General features: G+C 36.3%; 4 protein-coding genes across 7 annotated transcripts; 1 reads left to right on the top strand and 3 right to left on the bottom strand.

The window, feature by feature from the left end:
- Positions 1 to 856: 856 nt before the first annotated feature.
- On the bottom strand, positions 857 to 5,288 carry LOC103845476 (pumilio homolog 11). The gene is made up of 5 exons (XM_009122347.3): positions 4,607 to 5,288; positions 3,766 to 3,928; positions 3,500 to 3,663; positions 3,135 to 3,384; positions 857 to 3,049 (listed from the first exon to the last, which is right to left on the bottom strand). Exons 1-5 carry the CDS (start codon positions 5,212 to 5,214, stop codon positions 2,942 to 2,944), a joined length of 1,293 nt encoding a protein of 430 aa, XP_009120595.2. The 5' UTR covers positions 5,215 to 5,288; the 3' UTR covers positions 857 to 2,941.
- Positions 5,289 to 14,689: 9,401 nt separating this feature from the next.
- Positions 14,690 to 17,053, top strand: LOC108870232 (putative defensin-like protein 274). Its single transcript, XM_018655665.2, has 2 exons — positions 14,690 to 16,281; positions 16,447 to 17,053. The coding sequence occupies exons 1-2, from the start codon at positions 16,209 to 16,211 to the stop codon at positions 16,605 to 16,607; spliced, it is 234 nt and encodes a 77-aa protein (XP_018511181.1). The 5' UTR covers positions 14,690 to 16,208; the 3' UTR covers positions 16,608 to 17,053.
- Positions 16,885 to 21,331, bottom strand: LOC103845475 (4-hydroxy-3-methylbut-2-en-1-yl diphosphate synthase (ferredoxin), chloroplastic). 3 transcript variants are annotated; one of them, XM_033282954.1, is made up of 20 exons: positions 21,135 to 21,301; positions 20,642 to 20,875; positions 20,401 to 20,558; positions 20,201 to 20,307; positions 20,006 to 20,106; positions 19,846 to 19,922; positions 19,651 to 19,770; positions 19,334 to 19,564; positions 19,152 to 19,268; positions 18,993 to 19,067; positions 18,826 to 18,903; positions 18,661 to 18,720; positions 18,522 to 18,584; positions 18,293 to 18,437; positions 18,084 to 18,222; positions 17,905 to 17,982; positions 17,664 to 17,823; positions 17,480 to 17,578; positions 17,267 to 17,371; positions 16,885 to 17,193 (listed from the first exon to the last, which is right to left on the bottom strand). In XM_033282954.1, exons 2-20 carry the CDS (start codon positions 20,847 to 20,849, stop codon positions 17,089 to 17,091), a joined length of 2,226 nt encoding a protein of 741 aa, XP_033138845.1. In that variant the 5' UTR covers positions 20,850 to 20,875; positions 21,135 to 21,301; the 3' UTR covers positions 16,885 to 17,088. The 3 variants fall into 3 exon arrangements, with proteins under 3 accessions (XP_033138845.1, XP_009120594.1, XP_033138844.1); XM_009122346.2 differs by having other exon boundaries at positions 16,927 to 17,193; positions 21,140 to 21,331; XM_033282953.1 differs by having other exon boundaries at positions 16,927 to 17,193; positions 20,642 to 20,871; positions 21,135 to 21,317.
- LOC103845474 (yrdC domain-containing protein, mitochondrial) lies at positions 20,858 to 24,004 on the bottom strand. 2 transcript variants are annotated; one of them, XM_009122344.3, is made up of 6 exons: positions 23,634 to 24,004; positions 23,108 to 23,348; positions 22,495 to 22,670; positions 22,114 to 22,405; positions 21,140 to 22,007; positions 20,858 to 20,875 (listed from the first exon to the last, which is right to left on the bottom strand). In XM_009122344.3, the coding sequence occupies exons 1-5, from the start codon at positions 23,707 to 23,709 to the stop codon at positions 21,944 to 21,946; spliced, it is 849 nt and encodes a 282-aa protein (XP_009120592.1). In that variant the 5' UTR covers positions 23,710 to 24,004; the 3' UTR covers positions 20,858 to 20,875; positions 21,140 to 21,943. The 2 variants fall into 2 exon arrangements, with proteins under 2 accessions (XP_009120592.1, XP_009120593.1); XM_009122345.3 differs by lacking the exons at positions 20,858 to 20,875; positions 21,140 to 22,007 and having other exon boundaries at positions 22,129 to 22,419.
- Positions 24,005 to 24,076: the final 72 nt, after the last annotated feature.

Below are 24,076 nucleotides of genomic sequence, written 5' to 3'. Positions count from 1 at the left end.
GATTCGAGTACTATTTTGATCGCATCTTTCATGATCTTTTCTATAGGTAGATATCATGTTTCAATTAAAAATAATTTTATATTACTTGAATGTTTATAAGTTCTAAATTTGTTAAGTAATTCAGCAGATTTTTTCTTTGATATTTGTTTTATTGATTGTTTTGTTCTGGTCTTATTATCCATATTCCTTTAAATTTGAGTAGTGATTTGATGTTGAAAATGGTTAACTATAATTCATCCTAAAATATGACAGCTAACATGTTTTGTTTTCATATGTAATAAAACATATATTCAAGTAGTATGTATTTAGGAAGGATGAACATTCACGAAGTAGTGAAAAGTTTGTAGTTTTTAAAATATTTTTTATTTACAAACCAGAACTTATACAAAAACTTCTTTCCTCATATAATTGAGATTTGCATTTCAATATTGAGAAAAAAACTAAAATAGCACTAAATCAAGTTTTTGTTCCCAAACTAGCACTCAATGCCAAAAGTCACAAAAATAGCACTCAAGGGGTGGGGTTTAGGGTTTAAAATTTAGGGTTTAGGGTTTAGAATTTAGGTTTTAGGGTTTAGAGTTGAGAAGTGAGGTTTTGGGGATAAGATTTCAAATTTTTTAAAATAAAAAAATTTAAATTTTTCAAAAGATAAAATGCTATTTTGGTCATTTTAGTTTTTGAGTGCTATTTTTGTGATATAAACTTAGAAATGTGCTATTTTGGAGATTTGCCCTTCAATATTTCTGTTTTCAAATTTTTTAATATAATAATAATCTATTGGAAAAGGAAAAAAAAACTGATGGAAAATCAAAATTTTCTTTGAAAATTAAAATGAAAGACAAAGGAGACTATTTAGTTTTTTTTTTTTTTTTTTTTGAAACACAACTTTTTAATTAACGTCAACTTGCTTGATTACAAATAATAGAGGGAATTGTCCATCCTCTTTGATTGAAAACATAAACTACAATAGCATAAGATAAAAAGGATAGGTCTTCAAAAGAAGAAGATGACAGCGAACTCAAGACGGTGCTTGAATGCGTCAGTGTAGCTTTCACGACATGGTCGGGCAGCAGAGAAATAGTCACCTTAAATTGTGACGTTGACATCCAATCCGCACCTCGGAAACTCGTCGAAACGAATCCCGCTGCATCTTCAGGTCCCGAACGGACCGCTCCACAAGATAGCAAGACGGTTATAGATATGGACAAACACCTCCACAAGATTGGAGGGAAGGCACTCCTTAAAAAGGAAGCAGATGATGAAAATGATGATCCCAGTGAACCCACCGGTAAATGGAAAGAGAGGCTACTCTTCGAACAAGAGAGATGAAACTTTGTGTGTAAATATGTCTCTGTAAAAACGCTAGTGAACCCACCAAACATTTTTAGAAGATTAGTCAAGGAGACCAATCCACCCCACATCAACGTAGGCTGTGAAACTGCTAGGAAGAGATGGGAGCCTTGGAGCTTTATTGGGCTTGTCAAGCCCACTGCAAAATGAAAGTAGCCCATCTCATGAACAAAATGACTCAGCCTTCCTCGGTCAAAGAATCCGATGAACTGCGAAGAATCACGGCGGAGCAAAGAAGCGGCGATGTTTAACTGATATGGCTGAGATGATGACAATGGAGCGGTGAGCGGAGTAGGAAGGCCAGCGACCGTGGTGATGGAGGAGACATAAGGTGAGCACAACCGAGACAAACGACAAAAATCCAGATCTAAAACATGAGTTAATTGTGGAGCCCCACGGACACCGGGTTTACAGACGTTGGAAGCCGAAGCTTGAAGTTGGACTTGTGGTGGTATGGAAGGCGAATGTCGGAGGGGGCTTTCTAGCCGAGGAGGCACCGTAGGGAGGAGAGGAAGATTGAGCCTCACAGATCTGATTCCTGACGGAGCCGGACCAACAGAGCTATGGCGTTGATGGCGTTGATTAGAGGAGGCGAGTGAAAACTGTAGCCGGGAGCCCCCGGAAAAATACGAAATGGAGGATAACTTCGACCAAGAAAGGGTCATACGAACGGTGAACAGAGCACGGGATCTTGAGCTTGAGCAGATACGAAAAGAAAGAGGACGACGCGGAGGTTGAAGCGCCCAACGCCGGTGAGCCAAGGCTCTACCGGCGTCGGAGTGAAACGGTTGAGGCGGCGCCTCGATTATCGGGACAGAGAGAAAAGTATTAGGGCGAACTCACCCCTTTTCTTTGACGTGTCACTTGGAGACTATTTAGTTTATCTCGAGGATTCAAAGGATATGCTTACTCAAATAAGGCCATGGAGAGCCCAGTTTCCACAATTCAAGTGGCACGACGCACGCATACGTCACGTGCTTTGCCTAAAGAAGAACTCTGTTGCCCTGCGTTTTAGAGCTCGGTTTTGGCATAAAAGGAAACGCAGGGAGACAAGATTCAGAGGTTGGTGAGGACTGAGGAGAGACGAGTTGTGTACTTGATTAACAAGTTTATGGTAGTTTGTAATGTTTACTATAAAGTTAGTAATATAGTGCATTTTTTTAATTAAAAACCCTTGCAAGATTAAGGCTTTAAGTTTGAAGCATGAACTCAGTAAAATCTCGTTTATATGTTTTAGTTAACTACATGTTAAACTAAAAAGATACCAAACTACATCAAACCGAACAAAACCAAATTATAGATTATTTGTCTTTGATTTCATTTTTCGGTAACCCCATAAAATTGAAAACCGAAGATACCGAACCAAAACCTAATCATAAAAACACAATTTAACTCAGGGAGGAAAATGTTAACCACATAAAAACATGACTCGTTAGATCAGTTTCAATACTAGACGATAAACAACATCCAAAAAAGACAAGAGACAACAAAGGGGATCTCCTGTCTTGTATGGATCATAGTGTCAAGTCCTACATCTTCAGCAAAACAACAATACCTTTTTTTTTTGCATTAGGGGTTAAATCTGTTATGATCACTTCCTCAAGTGGCGGCTCTTGGAGAATATCCTCTTGCAATATGGATTCATCTTAAGGTTTCCAAATGTACGTACTTTATCCACCAAGCTCGCCCGAACATAGCCCTACGCAATCCAAAAAGCAGCTTATGTTACTCTATTTCTGAGTTGTATTATAAAAATATGATTCACAGGACTGAGAGTAAGTAACCTTAGTTTTAGATAGAGCGGACTGGATAACGTAATTAGCAAAAGGGTCCTGAAGAAGACGCTCGAAGTTTGGAACAGAGACGAGCTCGCGGACAATCTGGGATCTACTCTCGGGATAATGTATAAGACATTTCTCCACTACATGACTACTAAACTTCTGTGTAGCCAATCTCACATAATTCCCTTTTAACTCAAACATTACATTTACTCCTCCCAAGTTCTGCTCTATTATGTATTGCACCACATAGTTCCTGCGATCAAATTCACACACAAAAGGAAGGTATAAAGTTAAAGATGTGACCATTACACACGCAATTAAACCGATTAGTATGAGTGTATTTTCATAATTATTATAATAAACGTTACCCGAAAGGGTCTTGTGCAAGGTGGAGAGAGTTTCTGGCTATTTCAGCAATGAGATTCTCACGTTCCGCACCAACTGAGTATTTAACGCAGTGTTGCAGCACACAACATCCATGTTTATGAGTTGCAATTGTGACACAGAACCTCGTAGCACCCTCCAAAATGAACTTCACCAAAATAAGAAAATAAAAATTATTATTATTTAATAATACTCACTCACTCATCAAATTTAAAGAAGGCGAGGAGGAGGAAGAGATTATGTTAAAAACCTTGTTATCTTCAGGGGAAAGGAATTTTAAGCAACTTTGAATAATATGATTTCCATTTAAATCTCTAACCAGGGAGAGCAAACCCGGTTTAAGAGCTGACTTAACCAGATTGATTTCTGTCTTTGTTCTCACTGTCTCAATCAGCTTCTGCACAACTCTTGTCCTGCTCATTAACAAAAAAGAAGGTTTCAGCTTTTATCTTAACCGAAGATTTCCAAAAAACATGAATCATCAAGTCAAAGTCCATGAACTTGAAATGTTTTGTCAAAAGGTCTTCTCTGATTTGTCTCAAATCAGTAAAAACAATTCATCTTTTTCTACCAAGAAGTGCTGACAAAAGATCTCAACTTTTTTTCCTCCCTTTCTATAAACATCATAGGATTTTATCTTTCACGAAAATCAAGAAAAATCCACAAAGATGCAACAACACACAGCTTCACAGTTTATATGAATAATAACTTCTAAAAAATAGAATATTCTGAAATAGTAAATGCTTTAATACTACTCCCTCCGTTTTTTTATATAAGTCGTTTTACAGCTATGCACGTTGATTAAGAAAACCATTAATTTCTTATATTTTCTAAACAAAAACATCATTAATTATTTACCTAACCACAATTCAACCAATAGAAAAATAGAATATATATTACCATTGGTCATACAATATTAATTATTAATAAATTTTACATAGAAAACCGAAAACGACATATAATTTGGAACAAAAACATTTCTCTAAAACGACTTATATTAAAAAACGGAGGGAGTACTATATTCCTGTTAAAATATTATTACTGTGTAAGCATTAATTAATTAATTAATAGTTAGAAGTAGTGAAGGTTACCCATAGTTGTGGAGGGAGATTTCGATAAGCAAGGCAGGTGTGGAGGTCAGGTTGATGAGGATTTTTGTTCTCTGTTCTTCGTTGGAGATTAGGATAAGCTTTTGTATGAGAAAATTCCCAAACTGATCCATTCCAAGTTCGATGACATGATTTATCAATCCTCTGAATATAACCATAACATCAAGAAAGCTTCTTTCTTCCATCAGTTTCTGTAAAAACCGACAACCCATCTGATCTTTTGCTGTTAGGTAGACAGATCCGTAGATTCCAAGCACGGACACAAGATCTGGAGACAAAGCTTCCTTCATGCATTTAGAAATGTGTCGTCGTGGGTTTTGTTGCTGCTCCTCGAAGAGGTGGTAGTAATCTCTGTTTCGACGTGACGTGTTCTCTGTAAAGCCTCCTATGTGGTGGTTAGGGTAGTAGTCTTCCGGAGCAAGCAATCCAAGCATGAGACTGTTGTCACCGTGAGAGCTCTGCGTTAGACTTTGACGATGAGAAGAAACACCAAGTCTTCTCACGAATCTGGAACATCCATGAAGATTGTCAAGAAAAGGAGGATGGGATCCTGTGAAACTACTCCTTTCTTCATCGTCGGAGATACCCATTTTACTGAGATTCTGACACAAACCAGCTGTTGTGTTCACGAATGGGTTTGAAATCGAGGTCAAGGAGGAGGAGAGTGCAGAATCACCAGAAAAGCGAAATCTGGCAGAGGCACAAGTCGGAGGAGCTCCCTGAACGTCAGTACTGTACGAAGTTCGTCCTCTCAACTCATCAGGTAAGAACTCGAAATCGTCCATGAACTTCTTCTTTTCTTCAAACATCAAATCTTTAGTTATATGTAAGAAGATAACAAGAAAATAACAAAGCAGAAGCCAAAAAGAAAGAAAGAGATTTTGCTTCTTTTTGTTCTTTTGCTGGAATTTTCTGAGTTTTAGCTTTTACTGAGAGAAGACAGTCTCTTTTAGTTTTTGTCGTATGAGAGAGAGACGGCGTCTTGTTGTACAAGCGTTTGGAAGAAAAGAGTTGAAGAGTGATAAAAGAAAATTAAATATATTTTTCTAAAAAGAAAAAGATCATTCATCCGTTTCTTTTGTTTATAGATTTAAATCTGTTTATGGATTTTACTATATATCATTCCTACTGTGTTTTTGATAAATGTTAGTTTTACAGATATGCACACAGATTAAGAAAACATTTAATTTTTTACTTTTTCTAAGCAAAACATCATTATATCTATACTCTTTTTCAAAGGAGAAAAAATCATTACTTTTACTCAAAATTTGACCAATACTAAATAGACTGCATAAAAGAGGAAAATCTCTAAAACAATCATGTTAATTTTTTGTCACAAAAAAATTAAAAAGAAAAAATTGACCAAAATTGGTTTTACTAAATAGACAAAAGACCTTTCTATCCATTAATTTTTATATATAAAAATAATCTATTAAATGAAATACAAAAATAATCTTTTTATAATTTTGGGTTATATATTTTCAAATTCAAACATTTTTATAAAAAAAATTTTGAATTCTTTTTTTTCCAATTTTTTTCTCAAGTTTCCTTTTTCAAAATTCGAAAATATTTTTTGAAACTATTTTTAAATTTTTATTTTTAAATTTTCAATATTTATTTTCTATTTTAAAAAATTTAAACCCCACCCTAAAGCATCATCTTTAACTTTAAACCCAAAGTATAAGAATCATACGGGTGTAAGAGTGTATTTATCATTCAATAAAACATATTTGAGTCATTTTTTTTATTAGGGGACTAGACATGGGAAGAAAAACTTGAGACCATTTCTAATATCATTTGGTTATTTAACATAAATTGTTTTTTTTTTTTGAACTGCAAAAGCAACATAAATTGTTATTATACTTTAAGAATTTAAATCGTCAACTAGTCTGAAACAGAAATATTCTCTGAAGCATCAACTATTTAAAAATGGAGTAAGTTATTTGCCCTACGTCCGGATTGTATATCATACAATATTTTTGCTGATAGAAAGATATCTCTGTTTCTGTTGATATAATTGTCTTGTTGACTTTGATGTTAATTTTCTATGTTTTCTCTTTTCATCCAGTTTCTGAGTGATTTAATTTAATTTTTCCCAGCTTTGTTGATAAACACTGAAGTAATGCCATATGAAACAGCCGCAAATAGCAATGAGTGTATAAAAGAAATAGAAAAAGGGCAATTGTCGATAATAGCACCTTTTGAAGTTTATGTCTCAAAAATAGCACTAGAAGGAGAAAGTCACAAAGATGATATTCATTAAAGGGTAAAAATCCTTAATATCCTTGGTTTAAAATTAAATAAACAAATAAAAATAAATAAAAATAAATAAAATAAAAATAAAAAAAATAAAAAAAAAATTTTATAGTTCAGATTATATGTTTTCAGATTCGAAATTTTTATAAAAGTTTTTTTGAATTTTTTTTTGAAATTTTTTTTTTTTGAATTTTCTTTTTATAATTTAAAAATACTTTTTAAAAACTGTTTTTAAAATTTTTATTTTTTATTTTATTATTTATTTTTTGTAAAATTTTAAATCCTAATTCCAAAACCCCACCCCTTAACTCTAAACCCTAAGGTTTAGATTAATTAACCCAAGGGGTATAAGTGTATATGTACCTCTTTATTGAAACCTATTTTTCTGACTTTAAACCTTGAGTGCTACTTTGGAAACAAAAACTTGGTTTGGTGCTACCCTAGTCTTTTTCTCATAGAAAAATTGTACATAAGATAAACGTCCATTCGCATATGGAGTCCTAACCGTACTCCATCAAGGTAGAATACCATCTTACTTTATATCATTTTACATTGTAATTTGAGAGAAATCCTATCCAGTTTACTGAGATTCTGACACAAACCAAGATCAAATGTATTCAGCTCTAGAAGGTTTCTGAGAGACTGTTGGTTCACTAATGGGTTTGAAATCGACGTCAAGGAGGCAGAAGTCGGAGGAATCAACTCCGAAACCCAAATCAGGGAGATGATGAATGTCAGTGAACGAAGTAGTTCGTCCTCTCAAATCATCACCAAGTAAAAACTCAAAATCGTCCATGAACTTCTTTTCTTTAAACATCACGAAGTCAAATCTATAGTTATACACACAGCACAAAGGATGTGACTTCTGGGACTGTGTATGAAGATAACAAAAAAGAACAAAGCAGAAGCCAAAAAGAAAGAGATTTGTTTTTTTTCTTTTGCTGGAATTTCCTGTGATGTTAAACGTGTGTTGGGACTTACAAAGGAGATATGATACGTTTGAGGGCACAGAGAGAAAACTGTCTCTTTTGTTTTTTCTTGTCGTATGGTTAGAAAGAAAGGGCGTCTTGTTCAACTGTTACTACAGCTTGAAAAAAAAGTTGAAGAGACATAAAAGAAAAAAAAAAGAAAAAAATAATATACATATATATGTATTTAAAAGATCATTATCTGTTGCTTTTCTTTATAGATTTACGTTTGTTTATGGCTTTTACTAAATACTACTCCATATGTCTTTTAACAAATTAAGAAATGATGTGATTTTAAGTTGATTTATGAAGTTTTAGACATATAAGACATGTTAGCTAACATGTCCACTCTATTTTTATAAAATTAGAAATTGAAGTAGAATCAAAATCAAGTGATTTCTTTGATGTCTAAGTAAAGTGACTAAAATCAAAAAACAAATTGTATGGAAACTTTTCTCTCTTGTATACAATAAATATTTATTTCAATAACTTTCTCTCTCATTCATGCATTGTTTTGTGATTTCCAAGACTAATAAAATTAGATTACGTGCATAAGATGAAGTCCATTCACATATGATAAAGTCCATTCTCTCAAATTTCAAATGTATTCAATCAAGGTAGAATACAATCTTACTTTATATTCTCTCTGTTCCTTAATATTACATATTTTAGAGAAAAAAATTGTTTTAAAAAGATCTATTTTTTTACATTTTCAAGACATGTTTTATTAACTAATTGCAAATTTCAAAAAACTTAATTGTATTTACTGAATTTTTATTGGCTTAAAATTATAGAACAAAGATAAACACAAAAAAACTATACAAATTTACTATGTTTTATTAAAATGTGTGAAAAAACTAGAATATGTAACATTAAGAAACAGATGGAGTATTCTATCTGTTTCACAATACATGATGTTTTAACTCAATGCACAAAGATTAAGAAATTTACCATTTTCTAAAAAAGTAGTTTTAAAAATCTTTCAATCAATTACATAAATGGTTACACAGTTTCCTATAAAATTAAAAATAACATTAAAATATCAAAACATCATCTATTATGAAACAACACAAATCTTCTAAAACATCATATATTGTGAAACAGATTTTAGCTTTTTTATTTTGTTTCAAAATAACTGTCATTCTACATTTTCAATGCAAATTTTCTTATTAAATCTTTTTCTTACCCTTTTAAATAACCAATAGATATTTAGTTAAACCGTTTTCATTTTAATAATTATGTAATAAATAAGAGTATGTTAGTATATTTTATTATTTTTTAATCTGCTTGAAATGTATCTAAGTGACATTTAATATGAAACGAAGAGAATATCATTCTATGTTCACTACAAGAAAACAGCGGTATTCTGACGGACGTTCCGACGGAAAATGAATTCCTCGGAATATACCGAGGAATTTCCGAGGCAATTCCGAGGAAACACAAAATTTGGCTTCCTCGGAATTTCCTCGGAATATTCCGACGGAATTCCGAGGAAAATTCATCTCGTCGGAATATTCCGACGGAATACCGAGGAAACTAGTATTCCTCGGAAAAAACCGATGAATTCCGAGGAAATATTATAGACGTTAGAGAGCCGTTGGAGAGCCGTTGGGGGATTTTAAAAATTCCGAGGAAATTCCGACGAACTAGCCGTTTGCATCGGAATTCCGTCGGAATTTCCTCGGACTGTCGGCAGGATTTCAACTATAAATACAAGCACCCCTCTTCCTCTTCATTCACTCCATATCTTCATCCTCCCTCTCACTTTCTTTACACACGAATTTGATTCATAAAAAACATGTCTTCTTCAAATTATTTTCGTTCTTGGATCGATCGACCTCATTTGGATCCGAACACGAGATTGCTTACGGAAGAATACCAACAAGGTATAACCGAATTCATGGGGTTAGTTCACCGACAACCGGAAGCAAAAACAGGTATGTTAAGATGTCCTTGCTCTAATTGTAAAAATAAACTGGTAAGAGAATTGGAACTTGGTGGTCCTGTGCAGTATAGATGGATGTATCTGTATGAGCGGTATATGTTCCATTTGAAGAAGATGGTGAAAAATTTAAGTAGGGTGGAAGGGTCTATAGTCGCACAGATGATCAATGAAGAAACTTCAAACTTTGCCGAGTACTACTTTCCAGCAGAAGTTCAGACCAAAAACAGAAGACCTGCTCGGCATGATGATAGAGGCGAACGGGCAACATATCATTGGAAGGTTCCAGACATTTTCACAGACGTTGGACGACTTAGCGGAAAACCAAAGGACCGTCGACTTACTGATCAGGAGCGCAGTCATTTGCAAACATATTTACTCACCAACTGCGAAGATGTTCTTCAATATGAAAGGATTTTCATGGCAGAAAAGCGGTTAGAATATAGATACGCCACAGATGACGAACTAGAAGAAATGAAGCAGAGAGAATTTGGTGGATGGATGTTTACTTATGTGAGTGATGGTTTGGCCAGAGGTGAAACATTTGACGATTGGATACGCGAGATGGTCGTTGGACCAAACTTTGTTGTGAAGTCATATCCGAGATTTTGTACTCGAGGATATGCATTCACAACTCAGAAGAGAAGACGTTCGAGTACGACTTACGATGCTGGTGTTTGTTCTGCATCAGGAGATGATGTATACTACGGACACATAAATGAGATTTTGGAAATCAAGTATTTGGGCATGGTTGGATTGCGCTGTACTGTTTTCTATTGTGACTGGCACGACAACACTCCAGATCGAGGTGTGAGAACAGATGCATTTGGTGTTACATCAGTAAATTCAAGACGGAAGCTGCAATATTATGATCCTTTCATTCTTGCTTCTCAGGCCGATCAGGTTTGTTATATCAAGTACCCCCGGGTAAGGAACAGAGATGATCCATGGGTTACTGTTACAAGACTCAACCCGAGAGGCCGAGTTCAGGGAAGTTCTGAGCTGGAAGACCCACTACAACCAAGCACATCCGGCAACTTAAGTGCAGCAGAAGATTTAGGTGGAGTTGGCCTTGTAGTCGATTTAACCGACTTCGGAGAAGAAGCCGCCGTTCACGTAGAGGATGAACCAGTGATTGGAGAGTTTCACCAAGATCCAAATTCAGATTCATCTGGTGATGACGACTCGGAAACAGACTAGCGTCGACCTTTTTTTTTTTTTTTTTTTTAAAGGAAAATTCCGAGGAAATTCCGAGGACAAATAGGTTTTCCTCGGAATTTCCTCGGAATAGATCTTCTCGATTGAAAACCCAAAGTTCCTCGGAATTTCCTCGGAATTTTCCGAGGGAATTCCGAGGAACTCTTTATGTTCGTCGGAATTTTCTCGGAAAATTCCGAGGAAATTCCGAGGAATTGGGGATTTGATTATAGATTCTTTTTCCTCGGAATCTCCTCGGTATATTCCGAGGAAATGCCGACGAACATAAGGATCTCCTCGGAATCTCCTCGGTATATTCCGAGGAAATTCCGAGGAACTTGGGGTTTTAAATTGAAAACAACGTTTTACGGATTGAATAACACGTATATAACCTTCATTAAGTGTCATAACCAGATTATGATGTTTGGAACTATGAACTTTGGTGTTTTATCCAATAACAAACACTTTTTACGATTACATGAACGAAAACCACACAACATAAGAGAAACACTTATACACTTTAATAAACGGTAAAGGGAATACTTACAATTATTTTTGAAATTGTGTTATTTCATGGTTTATGATCATCTATACAAAGAATCCTCAATGGTATGCATTATAATTGTATAAGAAATGAAATACGGCGAAAATAATCGATGTTTTAAAACCCCAAACCCTGGTTCCTCAGAAATTCCTCGGAGATTACCGAGGGTATTCCGAGGAATCCTTGTTCGTCGGAATATTTTCATTTAACCGGGTTAACCTAGCCGCCAAATATTTCGGGAAAATTGAATCAAAGAATTCCGAGGAAATTCCGACGGAAATATAAAATATTTCCGAGGAAATTCCGACGGATAGTTTCCGTCGGACCCCTCATAATATTAGGGCGAGCCCGATCTTCTTCCCCATTTCTCTCTTTCTCTCCGCGCCGCACAGCCTCTCCTCTCGCGATTTCCGGCGACTCCACCGTTCTCTCTCGCGTTTTTCCGGCGAATCTCCCCTAATCCTCCCCCATAATCATGTAAGAACCCTATCCCACTCTTTTAGGTTAGATTTGTATGGTTTTTAAGTAGATTTGATGATTTTGGAATGAAATTTATAGATTTTGTTAGGGTGAATGGTAGATTTGTGTAAAATCGAGTTTGATTATGTATTTCACTTGATTTGAATTTTTTTTTTAGTTTTTATTAATTTTGTGGTTATAAAAATCGAATTTGAAATTATATATATATATTGAAAACGTTTTTTGTATATAAAATCTATTTTTTGCATTTTAAATTCATTTATATATTTATTAAACATTTTTAAAATCTATAAAACTTTTTTTAAGATTAAAAATCATTTATATAATATTTAAAAACATTTTTTTTGTGGTTATAAAACGTTTTATGTATTTTATATGTAAAATATAAATTTCTATATTTATTAAACATTTTTAATATTATGAAAACTATTTTTGTAATTATTTAACATTTTAAACATTTTTAAAACTATTTTTCGTTATTATTATGTTTTTGGGATTTATTTAAACTATTTTTAAAATTTTTAAACTATTTTTTATTTATTAAAACTTTTTTTATTAATTATTAAACTATTTATATTTTTGTGATTAAAAACTATAATTTTGAAATATGTTTTTTTTTTTAATTTACAGGTCTAATGATGATCAGATCCGGCCTCGCCAGCGTCGTAGCCGGGGTGGTATGGGGAGCCAGTCTCGGGGTTCTTCCAGCCATGTTCAGGATTCCGTTTCGCCCCACAGCTCATACCATACATCTCCCTCTCCATTACTCGCTCCTGCTGCTCCCGCTCCCGCTGCTGCACCCGCTCCTGGTCCCGCTGCTGCACCCGGTCCTCCGGGAGTGATGAGCGTTGCGGAGTTGGTTCGACAGCCCGGTCGTGACCATCTTCCCTATCTCACTGAGTATCCACATGGACATGGTCAAACATGGTAATTTAAACTTTTATTTTTTATCCTTAAAATTTGATTGATTATTAATAATTTGTTCTTTTTATTAGGTTCAACCGATCCGGGAACGGGATCAGCGCATGGATCAACCGTATGATGTACTCTGCCCTCGACAAGGGACATCCGACTTTCACTCACTTTCCCGTCGAGAAGCAGCATCTGTGGTTTCGTCAGTTTGCGGTAAGTATTCAAAATTTTTACTTATATTTTTTATTTATTAAAACTATTTTTTGTGATTATTAAACTATTTTCTATATTTATTAAACATTTTAAATATTTTAAAAACTATTTTTTTAATTATTAAACTATTTTTTATTTATTAAAACTTTTTTTTGGTAATTATTAAACTATTTTCTATATTTATTAAACTATTTTTTATTTATTAAAACTATTTTTGTAATTATTAAACTATTTATATTTTTGTGCTTAAAAACTATTTTTAAACTATTTCAGCAAGAATTCAACTGGAATTCCGATGATACGCTCTCTATTTATAACCATTTTGTCCATAAAGTTATGGACAACTATGGGAAGCAGATGTACGAGTGGAAGAAGAAGTGGGAAGCAAACAAGGTAGTTTTTAATTTATTAACAATTTTTAATTTATTAAACTATTTTTTAAATTATTAAACTTTGTTTTTTTTAAATTAAAAGGTCCCAAAGTCGATGAACGACACGGTATGGAAGGAGTTGTGTGAGCATTGGGATAAGGAAGAGACGAAAGAAACTTCTTCCACCAACTCCAACAACCGCAGGAGCGACCGTAAAGGGAAGGGCATCTACAAGCATAACTTGGGTGCCCAATCTATTGCCACTCTCGCGGATCGCATGGTAAGTTCAACCGCTTTTTCTTTAATTATTTAAGTTTCAGAATTTTATTTTTTATGCATTTTTTCAAATTTCTAATGTTTGTTTAATTTATTTTTTTTCAAGGCGGAAGAAAATGAGGGCGAGCCGGTTGATGATCTCGCCCTAATGAAAAGGGCGTATACCAACAAGAAGACCGGTCAGATTGATGATGGTCTTGTGAGGGACGTGGTCGACCTGGTCCAAACTCAGGTGTACGACGAAGTGTCTCAGCTTCAAACCGATGATGACGATTCGACGGCTTCGACCAACTTGTCCCGGGTTCGAATCAACGAAATCGTTGAATCGGTAAGTTTTTTTTTTAAAAGTTCAATTTATTTATTTCTTGATTTTTATTTTATCATCAATTTATATTATCTAAATTTGGTTTTTTATATTTCAGTCGGTTCCAAAGAAGAAGGGACGTATGGTCGGTTTGGGTCGTCGCTCCCGGTCGGCTGCTCCTTCTTCTGCACCACCGCCATATGTTGATCCGGAAGTTCTTACGGCTCAGCTGAAGGACAAGGATGATCGGATATCTGCGTTGGAGACCCAGATGGCAGCTCAACAGGCGGGCTATGAGACCCAGAAGAGGCTCAACGAGCAGATGATGGAGATGATGAAGAGGATGTACCCGAACGAGGTGTTCCCGAACATCCAAGACCCGTAGTTTTTTTTTTTTAATGTTTTATTCAATTTTAATTTTAATTTTAAATTTTAAAATTAAATTTAAAAAATTTAAATTTTTTTTAAAAAAATAAATTTTTTCGAAATTCCGAGGGAATGTAGTTCCTCGGAAAATTCCGAGGAACTTTCTTCCCTCGGAATATTCCGAGGAACATAATTCCCTCGGAATTTTCCGAGGGAATGGAATCCTCGGAAAATTCCGAGGGAGTTTTGTCCCTCGGAATTTTCCGAGGAACTCCATTCCCTCGGAATATTCCGAGGGAAAATATGTTCCTCGGAATTTTCCGAGGAACATATGTTCCTCGGAATTTTCCGATAAACATTCCGAGGAATGTTTTGTCGAAACTTCCGAGGATTTGACCATCGGAATTCCATCGGTTTATTCCGAGGAACCATCCGACGAACATATGTTTCTCGGAGTTTCCTCGGAATTTTGTTTCCTCGGAATTCCGTCGGAAATTTCCGACGGAATTCCGAGGAAGTATGAATTTCCGAGGAGATATTTCCGAGGACTTTTTTCGTCGGTATGTCGTCGGAATAGCGTTATTCCGACGACATACCGACGATTTTTTCCCTCAGTATCCCGATGTTTTCTTGTAGTGGTTGTAATTTGAAAGAAATCCTATTCACTTACCACAACCTAGATGCCACCTGAAGGTGATTCGTTAAGACTCTCTTCGGTTCCTTGGCGAGCTGCTTGATAATATTGTGTGGTAAGCTCTCGTTATTTGCCTGAGCACAAAGAAACACCATAAAAAGGAGACAAATCAGACCATGTAAATTTTAAAGGCATTTCATGAAGTTTCAAAGGAAGCACAATTCTATTTCTAAGCATGAAATAAATAAGCAGAGAAAGAGAATTATGATGGAGAATAATAAGTGCAAAAGGACCCTCCACAGAAGTTCTTCTCCTCAGGTCAGATAAACAGGCAGAAGCACCAATGTGATGGAATCCTTTTGCAGGTCTTCAAGACAAACGCGATCAAACTGAACCAAAGGCCACACATACACTTAACATTGGTCTTGTTTACAAAACATCAAGTGTCAACAAAATTACGTTTGGTCTTTACTTTATTGAAGATGATTTAATTGCGTTCTTGTTTACAAAACATCAAGTGTCAACAAAATTACGTTTGGTCTTTACTTTATTGAAGATGATTTAATTGCGTTTAATAGTATATTGTATAGAACTTGTACATTATATATAAACATTATTAAATTATTAGAAGATAATACAATAGTGATTAGCGTGTAACGTGTAATCAGATACTGTCAAATGTGATTTTAGGGATTAAGTGATCATAGAAATTGTGATGATCTTCTTTCTCTACACTAAATGACCCTCCTCAAATATATCTTACGAATAAAATATTCATATTTTGTATAACTTTCCAGGAAAATGTAAGCTAAAAGAATTTGACTTGAGTAAATTAAAGTTACTCTCTCTACCATCCATTCTTTCTCATCTTCGCCAAATTTAGATGTAAGAAAACGAAAGGTAGTTCTATTTTGAGGAGAACAATTTTCGTTTACTGCTACAGTAACCATAAATTATCTTGACTATTTTTGAAAATAGCAAAAAAGAAAAAAAGTGAAAATTTACTATCTTTAAAACTAACAACAGATATATAACCACAAAAGTCGATCATAATTTTCCAAACACAAGATTTCGAGTTGAATATCTTGCACTTACTACAAAAGAAAACAAACTGCAAAAAAATGGCGTCATCTAGATTTCAACTTGTTGCCCTTCTCGTCATCTTCTCTCTTGTTATTTCTGCCAAATCTCAAGGTGTCTAACCGTTCCCATTAATCTTTATTAGGTTTACATTCAAAGAAGTTTATTTTTGTTTCTACAAAAAGTTTATTATTTGATCAATGACAACAACATGTATAATATGTGTCATGGTCACAAATCTAATACAATTTTCTTGAATTCAACTGAAAAAAAAAACAGAAAAGGATATACTGGACGGACCGTGCCGCTTGAGAGGAACGTGCAAACAGGACAGCGACTGCGACGTTCATTGCCATCGTAGCACCGACCCTCCAGCCATGGCCGGCCGCTGCCTCTTGGCTAGACCCTCTGGTCCCGTTTGCTGCTGCCTTTTTGATTAATCCGATCCATTTTAATTCTCTCACTCTCCATGATCAATAAAGCGAAGAATAAAGAAGAATAAAAGAAGCGATATAGTGTTTCTTATAATTTAAATTTTTTTCTTTCTTTACCACATAGACTGATAGACACTTGTATCATGTCACGATAGTCTTTTTTTAATTGTAAGAAAATGGCTATTATTAGTAAACATTTATATTTTCTTAAAATTTTTGTTTTTGTTCTTAATTCATCTAGGCCAAAAGAAAAATATCATTTTCTTCTGCAAAGATAGCAACTTCTGCTAACTTGATTGTGTTAGTATTATTTAAACCTCAGAACTACCATCAGTTGAGAGATTTGGCCATTGTTGAATATGATGCAATAGACAACAAATAGGTATATGTATATATACATACATACACATATTCTCCCTCTCCCTCTCAAATTTTCAGAAAATAATAATCCATTTATCCATCTTTGCCATTGGAACTAACAATGAATCTATTCATCAGCAACCGGTGGGTCCACCCAGCGACCATGTTCTTTGATCAGACCGATCAGAGCATCAGTTGCCTCCGACATGGCAATCCCACGCTTCACCACCGTCTGTCCAAAGAATTTAAAAACTGAATATATCACTTCAAAAGATCAGGAAACCCGAGAGTAGTAAAGGTGTCACCTTTCCAACGTAAAGGTCGATTTTTCCGGGAGAACCGCCTACATAACCGAAATCAGCATCAGCCATTTCTCCAGGTCCATTCACAATGCATCCCATTATTGCAATCTGCACCATTTTTCAAACTCCATTCGTTTACACAAATCCAACAACCAGAACAAAAAAACATTTTCTTGAAACACAAAAAGAAACAAAGGTTTTGTTTTTTTTACTAACCGAAACGCCAGGCAAATGTGAAGTCTTTTCTCTGATCTCAGCGCTGATTTCTTGCAAGTCGAACAGAGTTCTTCCACAAGAAGGGCACGATACGTATTCCTGCAACAAACAATTCACTGTGACTACTTTTTCATTCTAAGGAAGGGTTTGAGAATAATAGAGATTCGTTTGTGCTTATATATACCGTCTTGGTGTTACGCATCCTGCAGCCTTGTAACAAGTTGAAAGAAGTGTTCCTAAGGAACTCGAAGTCCTGATCAGGTGCTTCTAGCATCACACCGTCTCCAAGTCCATCCACTAGAAGTGCTCCTGCGTATGTCCCTGCGTGGATCACCAACTCGTCCCTGCATTGTTGCGCAACAAGAAATAAACCATCATACCATATATCAAAGTTCTGAGGAGAGGGTTTTTGTCGTTTATCTTACCTGTGAATCCCTGTTGGGAAGTTAATGTGGTGAATGACGGGGAAGTTAACTGAATTCTCTGATAGGAACTCGAAAAGTCTACAAATCAAAGACAAGAAGAGTATCAGTTAGCTGATAAGGCTCATAACTTTGAGCTCATCAAAAGATTGTATGGCGAGAATTTTTTATTATATTATTACCTCCGAGCTGCATGTACTCTGCTAACATTGTCTTCATTGAAGGGTACATCATGTAGAATCATAGTAGCATCGATGCTCTTGAGTACTTCAAGCTCCTCGTATGGCTCATCACCTCGTACAGAGACAACCAAGCGTGTACCTGAAATAACCGATGCTAAGAAAACCCAAAAAAAGCTGATTTTTGCCAGGAAAGTTTTTATCCGAGTCACCTTCAGGGAGAAGCTTGTAAGCACCACCAGATAGTTCCTTGAGGTTGACAAGAACCATTGCATTGGGCAATGGCTTTGTGAGCTGCTCTGATAAAGGTGCTATGACTCCCATACTTACATCGATCAACCGTTTAAGAGCCAAACGCTGTAAACAGAACTCAATGTTTTACATTCAGTCAATATAAAATCTTTAGAGAAAACGATATGGAGAAGCAAGGGTGATTCTTACAGCCACGTGATCATCCACAGGTGGTAGCTCTCTAAGTAAGATGGAATCAACCGTTGCCAGATCCTACACAAGCATTACTCGATAAGTAAAAGAATCAGGATGCATCTCTCATGAAGATAAAATGAACCATACATCCCACCTTGAATGGCATGCCCACAACAAGCTTTGTAGCAAGCGATCTGTAGAGGAGTTCAGGTGCCTAGAAAGAAATCGAAATAATGAAAGTAAAGACAATGATACGTTCTACATTTAGTGTTATAGATACGTAAAAGAAGAAGAGAAGAGCATTTATAAATGCTCTCACCTTTAGTTGATCTAGAGAAACCGTCATCAGAACAGAACCATCACGGTGAAGTACGTTTCTGTAATCAACCTCTTCTCCCTACAGTTTTCCAGGAAGAATCATTTGAAGACATCATGAAGTCCGTAAAACCTTTTTTTTTTTATTCCGTTCAAAATGTAGAGTCTTACCTCTTTTTGTACAGGTAGATCACCAGTCCTACGCTGAAAATCAAAGTAATGCCTATGCTTTTCTTCAAACGGTGCCTAACACACAAAACGGGTTGCATTAGTCACAGTGAAGTTGTAAACTATAGTAGAGAAGTATCTGAAAGAAGAAATCATTCATACAACGCCTTGTTGAAGCTCAGCAGCTTTTGTTCCCAGGTTGGCCAATCGCTTACAAGGATCAATCTCCTCTTCTGGTGGCTCAGTCAGCGAAACTCTTATCGTGTCACCTAGTCCATCCTGCAATTACCACAACCATCACGTTATATAAATTATCAAAAAGAGAATGTCTTTATCCTCGGTACCTGAAGAAGCGTCCCGATTCCGATAGCAGACTTCATCCGTCCATCTTCACCTTCACCTGCCTCAGTGACTCCCAAATGCAGAGGATAATCCCATCCATGAACATACATCTCCGCCACTAGTAGACGGTAGGCCTGGACCATGATCACCGGGTTGCTAGCTTTCATCGAGAAAACGAAGTTGTGGTAGTCTAGTTTCCGGCATATCCGTGCAAACTCAAACGCTGATTCAACCTGGTCGTGACAAAAAAAACTCATCAAATCAGACAAACATTTTACATGTGGTAAAGAAAAGAAACAGTTTCAAAAAGGCTTCTCACCATTCCACGTGGAGAGTCACCATAGTAGCTCATGATACGGTCAGAAAGACTTCCGTGGTTTGTCCCTATACGCATTGCTCTCCCATACTTTTTGCATTTCTCAACTAAAGGAGTGAAGACCTAAGGGAAAAGGAGGGTTTAGACTGATTAATACTTTACAAGAAAAAGTGACACAAATGCTTTTTTTAATTCTACCTGCTCGATATGCTGAAGTTCTTTCTGGTATTCATCTTCTGTGTACTCTATTGTCTCAAACTGTGCCCGTCTGTCCGCTACAATGTCAAGAACAAATCATTCGTGCTTGAGATGAAGAAACAAGTAAGAGACAAAAAAAAAGAAGAAGAAGAAAGTGTACCAAAGTTTCCGGGGTTGACGCGGATCTTGTCAAAGCATTCAGCTACACGCAACGCTACAGCAGGAGCAAAATGAATATCCGCAACAAGCGGTATGTTATAACTGTAATACACACAGCAATAACACCGATTCAGTTTTATACTACAAAAACACACACAACGCGTAGGAGGATACTCGGGTATGGCTATAAACTTACTTAAGCTGAACAAGTTTATCTTTGATTTCAAAGCATGCATCTGCCTCTTTCTTCCCTTGAACAGTGATTCTCACAATGTCCGCTCCTTTATCAGCTATTCTCATTACCTACAATCACAGAGCCAAGTGTCAATGGAACAGTCGTAAGCTTTAGGGTGCACTACAATCCAAATATCTGAAAGCAAGAGAGTTGCAAAAAACCTCGTCAACAGTTGCAGCAATATCCTTTGTATCGGATGTAGTCATGGTTTGGATCCTTATGGGATGTTCGCTGCCAAGTGCGACATCTCCAACCATGACAGTACGAGTCTTCCTTCTCACCGTCTTATGCAATGACTCGCAATACTTCTGTCTTGGCACTACAAAAACCAACATAACATACAGAATCAATCACTGTGAAGCTAAGAATGATAAGTGTGAATGCATCTGTTAAGCATAATACCTAAGAGAGGGCTTCCTTCTGAAGCAGGTTGAAGCTCGGCTAGATCAGAGCCTTGATTCGAACTCCGGATCACTGAAACTCTTCTCCTAGCAGATCTTAGGCTTCTCAAATCACAAATTCTCACAATATTCAAGCTTTTACCAAAGCCGAGTTTCGAATCCGAGATCTTGACCCCGGAGAACGGAGCTGGCAATACCCCAGTCGCCATTTTTTTTCCTCACTGAGTCAAGCTAACTGCATAGCACACAACAAAATCAGCTGATTAGAAAACACATATCTATTCAACCATTTTAGTTACAAGGAAGACCATGCAAATTGAAAAAAAAAAGAAAACACTTTCTTTTTGCTTCAATTCTAAATCCGAATCAGAAATCAAAAGAAAAGACTTAATTTTTCAGTTGCAGAGAAACTAATTATCACAAAAGGATAATACTTTACACCCACGAACTTGATTTTACAAATCTGATAAAGTTTGAAGAAGGCATGAAGAAACAGTACCTGAAGGCAGGCGTGAGGCAAGAACACGCAACTGAGAAACCACAGTTGGATCCAAGGAATCAAAAATAGAGACGAGGGAATGTTCGAGAGGAAGAAAATCAGTGGTGAGAAGAGTTTGAGAGGGATTGATTGATCCTCTCTTCTCAGCAAATAAAACTCTGTGGATAAACGTTTTTTTTTTTGAACGGAGACGTGGAAATTAAATGTTCTAAATTTCGAAATTGAGGCCTTATATTACATTTTCTTCATCTTTGAGCCCCTAATTAAACATTTATAATAGATTCCTCAATTAATTTATGTTTTACACGTTTTAAATTTCCTACTAGTTTTTCTTAAATTAATTGGAAATTATTCATACAAGATCACTAACTATTTCTAGACAAACACTCCATGATCCTTTTCCTAAAGATGTACCTAACATCCCATAACTTCTTCATCTTCCAAATGGACCAATAACAAGCTGTGGTTAAAATTACAAAACGGTCCACGAATTCCTTTAAATTACAAATGCTGACTACTAAATTTGGACTTCCCACACGCTCAAAATCACATGTTACACTGAATCATGCCTATAACCAATGTTCGAGAAAATGGTTAGACAGTAATTACTGATTAGAGGAGTAACCAGATTGATTTTTCGAACGCCTAAACCGAACCTTTTTAAAAACTGTTTAACAAAGATCTAATTTTTTGGACGCCGGTTATAACATATGATAAACCCAATACCAAAGATCGAGTAAGAACCATAGCAAATAGTCTTCTCTTTTCGAACATATGATATAATTAACCAGCTCTTTTCTTCTCTTAACAATCTTCTTCCTCTTCCAGCAAATACTTCTCAAGAATTGCCACTGTTGCTTCCTTCGCACTGAATCAACAACAACAAAAAACAACACTCTTCTAAGTATCACCTCACCAAGATTCAAGCATTGATTGATCTCATGATCAACAAAACATCTCTCAATGACACATACCTTCCAGGTCTAATGATCTTATACTTCCCCACTTTACTCAAATCAACTATCGTTGACCCCGCACGACCCGACGGAAGCAAACCACCATCATAGACATAAGCACAGTGCTGCCAAAGATTCTCAAAATCATTCACGCAAACGCTGCTTCTATCACCGCTTAGATTAGCACTCGTAAGAGCCAAAACACTCCCCGAACCTCTCGATACTTCTCTAATGAACTCACTGTCCGGAACACGGACTCCAATAGTATCAATCCCCGGGTTTAACGACTTTTCGAGAATGCTTGACTCACCTGTTTTGAAAACACTACAACAACACTCTCACATAAAAGAGATCATCGCTATGCAATGCAATCACAGTTGAGAAGAAGAAGATGCAAACCTCGTTGAAGGACGAGCGTGACTGGACCGGGCAAGAGAGAATCAAGCAAACCGTGAGGTAAGTGGTTTGTTGTAGCGACTCTCTTGATATCCAATACGTCTCCTACGCAGATGGCTAAAGGGCTTGTGAGCTTCCGGCCTTTGATCTCATAGATTCGGTTAACAGCTTCTAACGAACTGTTTCATGTTATATATAACCACAGTTTAGTTTGGTTAAATGTAAAGCTTATTCAGCTAATCTTTGTGTGACAACCCGCCCCGTGGGAACTATCTGACCTGTGGGCTCCAGGCTCACAGCGCTGCAGCGCACCGACCCCAACTCTTCTATTATAAGTTCTCACTAACTCTATAATTAGGTTGTTGGTGAGCCTCGAACCCAGGACCTCACCCTTTAACAGCATTCCCACCGGACAAGTTGTCACCAATTGACCTACAGATCAATTGGTAACAGGAGTGTTGCTAAAGGGTGAGGACCTGGGTTCGAGTCTCACCAACAACCTAATTATGGAGTCAGAGAAGACTCATAATGGAGGGGTTGGGGTCGGTGCGCTGCAGCGCTGTGAACCTAGGTTCCTAGTGAGAGGATGGGTTGTCACACTTTGTTTGAACATTACCAAGCATCACAGGCGAATCCATAAAGAGTATCGGTAGGCACAGCGATGACTTTCTCGGATTTGATTGCTTCGATAGCTTCTTGTGCATAGGCTTCAGTTGCTGGATGAACTATACATAAACTTGTCACTACACAGAGTTCTGCTCTCTGCAAACTCCAAACCTTATTCTTCTGCAACCCCAATCTCAATCTTCTACTGTGGGAAGCAGTTGCAAAGAATCTTAACTCGGGGATGATAGCTCCTGGTACACGTGAGAAGAGAATGCTCATTAGCTTTTCATCTTCAACTTAACACAACAGTTCACATATTGGATTCAGACACGAAAGTTCCTTTACAGCTCTTAGAGATAGTGAACACAAGAGTTTCCGACAAAGGTGGAGACTTTCGAGTAGAAATTACAAACAAAGAGAAACCCAGAAACATATGTTTCCGTTTGATTGCATCCCATCTCTTAACGGGAAACAAAACGGACAAGCAATACTCGGAACCAGGATGAGACAATTGAAACAGATTGAAAAGGACAAACCTTTACGCAGGAGAGGATGAGACGGCACCGGTAAGATGCCGGGAAGTTTCTCAGCGAGCCTTGTGGAGAAGTTCATAGCTGTAATCTTTCACTTTCACGTAAGTCCACCACCGTCGCCGCAAAGAAGGGTTTTTGCCAGAGTCAGAGAGAAGAATAAATCTTTCCTCCGTATTGGCACGTGATTGTCTCGTGACCCTTTGTCAATTTTCATTATTGTTTCTGTGTCCACATATTAATCAGAATGTTAAAAATATTTCCATACTTTTTTTTTTTTTGAAAAAGGGCACAATAAATTTCATATTTCATATTTTAATACTTTTAAATCACCTTTAATTATTTTATGAAAACCTAGGTTTGCTGGTTCTACTTACAATATGCTTCAGTTCTTTTTATAATTTTACTAAATTAGTTTTTCTGAAATTTGTAATCAACTAATCATAATC

The sequence above is a fragment of the Brassica rapa genome, chromosome A10, assembly GCF_000309985.2.
Source record: "Brassica rapa cultivar Chiifu-401-42 chromosome A10, CAAS_Brap_v3.01, whole genome shotgun sequence".
NCBI classification, from domain to species: domain Eukaryota; kingdom Viridiplantae; phylum Streptophyta; class Magnoliopsida; order Brassicales; family Brassicaceae; genus Brassica; species Brassica rapa.
The sequence above is the reverse complement of the archived record's forward strand: the minus strand, read 5'-3'. Positions and strand labels throughout refer to the sequence as shown.

Excerpts from the sequence above, each read along its gene's own strand:
- LOC103845474 (XM_009122344.3), bottom strand. The coding sequence starts at position 23,709 with ATGAACTTCTCCACAAGGCTCGCTGAGAAACTTCCCGGCATCTTACCG. Across the intron at positions 22,406-22,494 it reads CACGCTCGTCCTTCAACGAG|GTGAGTCAAGCATTCTCGAA; the intron begins GTTTGCATCTTC and ends TTTTCAAAACAG. Across the intron at positions 22,008-22,113 it reads AAGATCATTAGACCTGGAAG|TGCGAAGGAAGCAACAGTGG; the intron begins GTATGTGTCATT and ends TTGTTGATTCAG.
- LOC108870232 (XM_018655665.2), top strand. The coding sequence starts at position 16,209 with ATGGCGTCATCTAGATTTCAACTTGTTGCCCTTCTCGTCATCTTCTCT. Across the intron at positions 16,282-16,446 it reads TATTTCTGCCAAATCTCAAG|AAAAGGATATACTGGACGGA; the intron begins GTGTCTAACCGT and ends AAAAAAAAACAG.
- LOC103845476 (XM_009122347.3), bottom strand. The coding sequence starts at position 5,214 with ATGGGTATCTCCGACGATGAAGAAAGGAGTAGTTTCACAGGATCCCAT. Across the intron at positions 3,929-4,606 it reads ATCTCCCTCCACAACTATGG|GACAAGAGTTGTGCAGAAGC; the intron begins GTAACCTTCACT and ends GTTAATGAGCAG. Across the intron at positions 3,050-3,134 it reads CCGCTCTATCTAAAACTAAG|GGCTATGTTCGGGCGAGCTT; the intron begins GTTACTTACTCT and ends TGGATTGCGTAG.
- LOC103845475 (XM_009122346.2), bottom strand. The coding sequence starts at position 20,849 with ATGGCGACTGGGGTATTGCCAGCTCCGTTCTCCGGGGTCAAGATCTCG. Across the intron at positions 20,107-20,200 it reads GATAAACTTGTTCAGCTTAA|TTATAACATACCGCTTGTTG; the intron begins GTAAGTTTATAG and ends TGTGTATTACAG. Across the intron at positions 18,438-18,521 it reads CTGTGGATGATCACGTGGCT|CGTTTGGCTCTTAAACGGTT; the intron begins GTAAGAATCACC and ends TTCTGTTTACAG.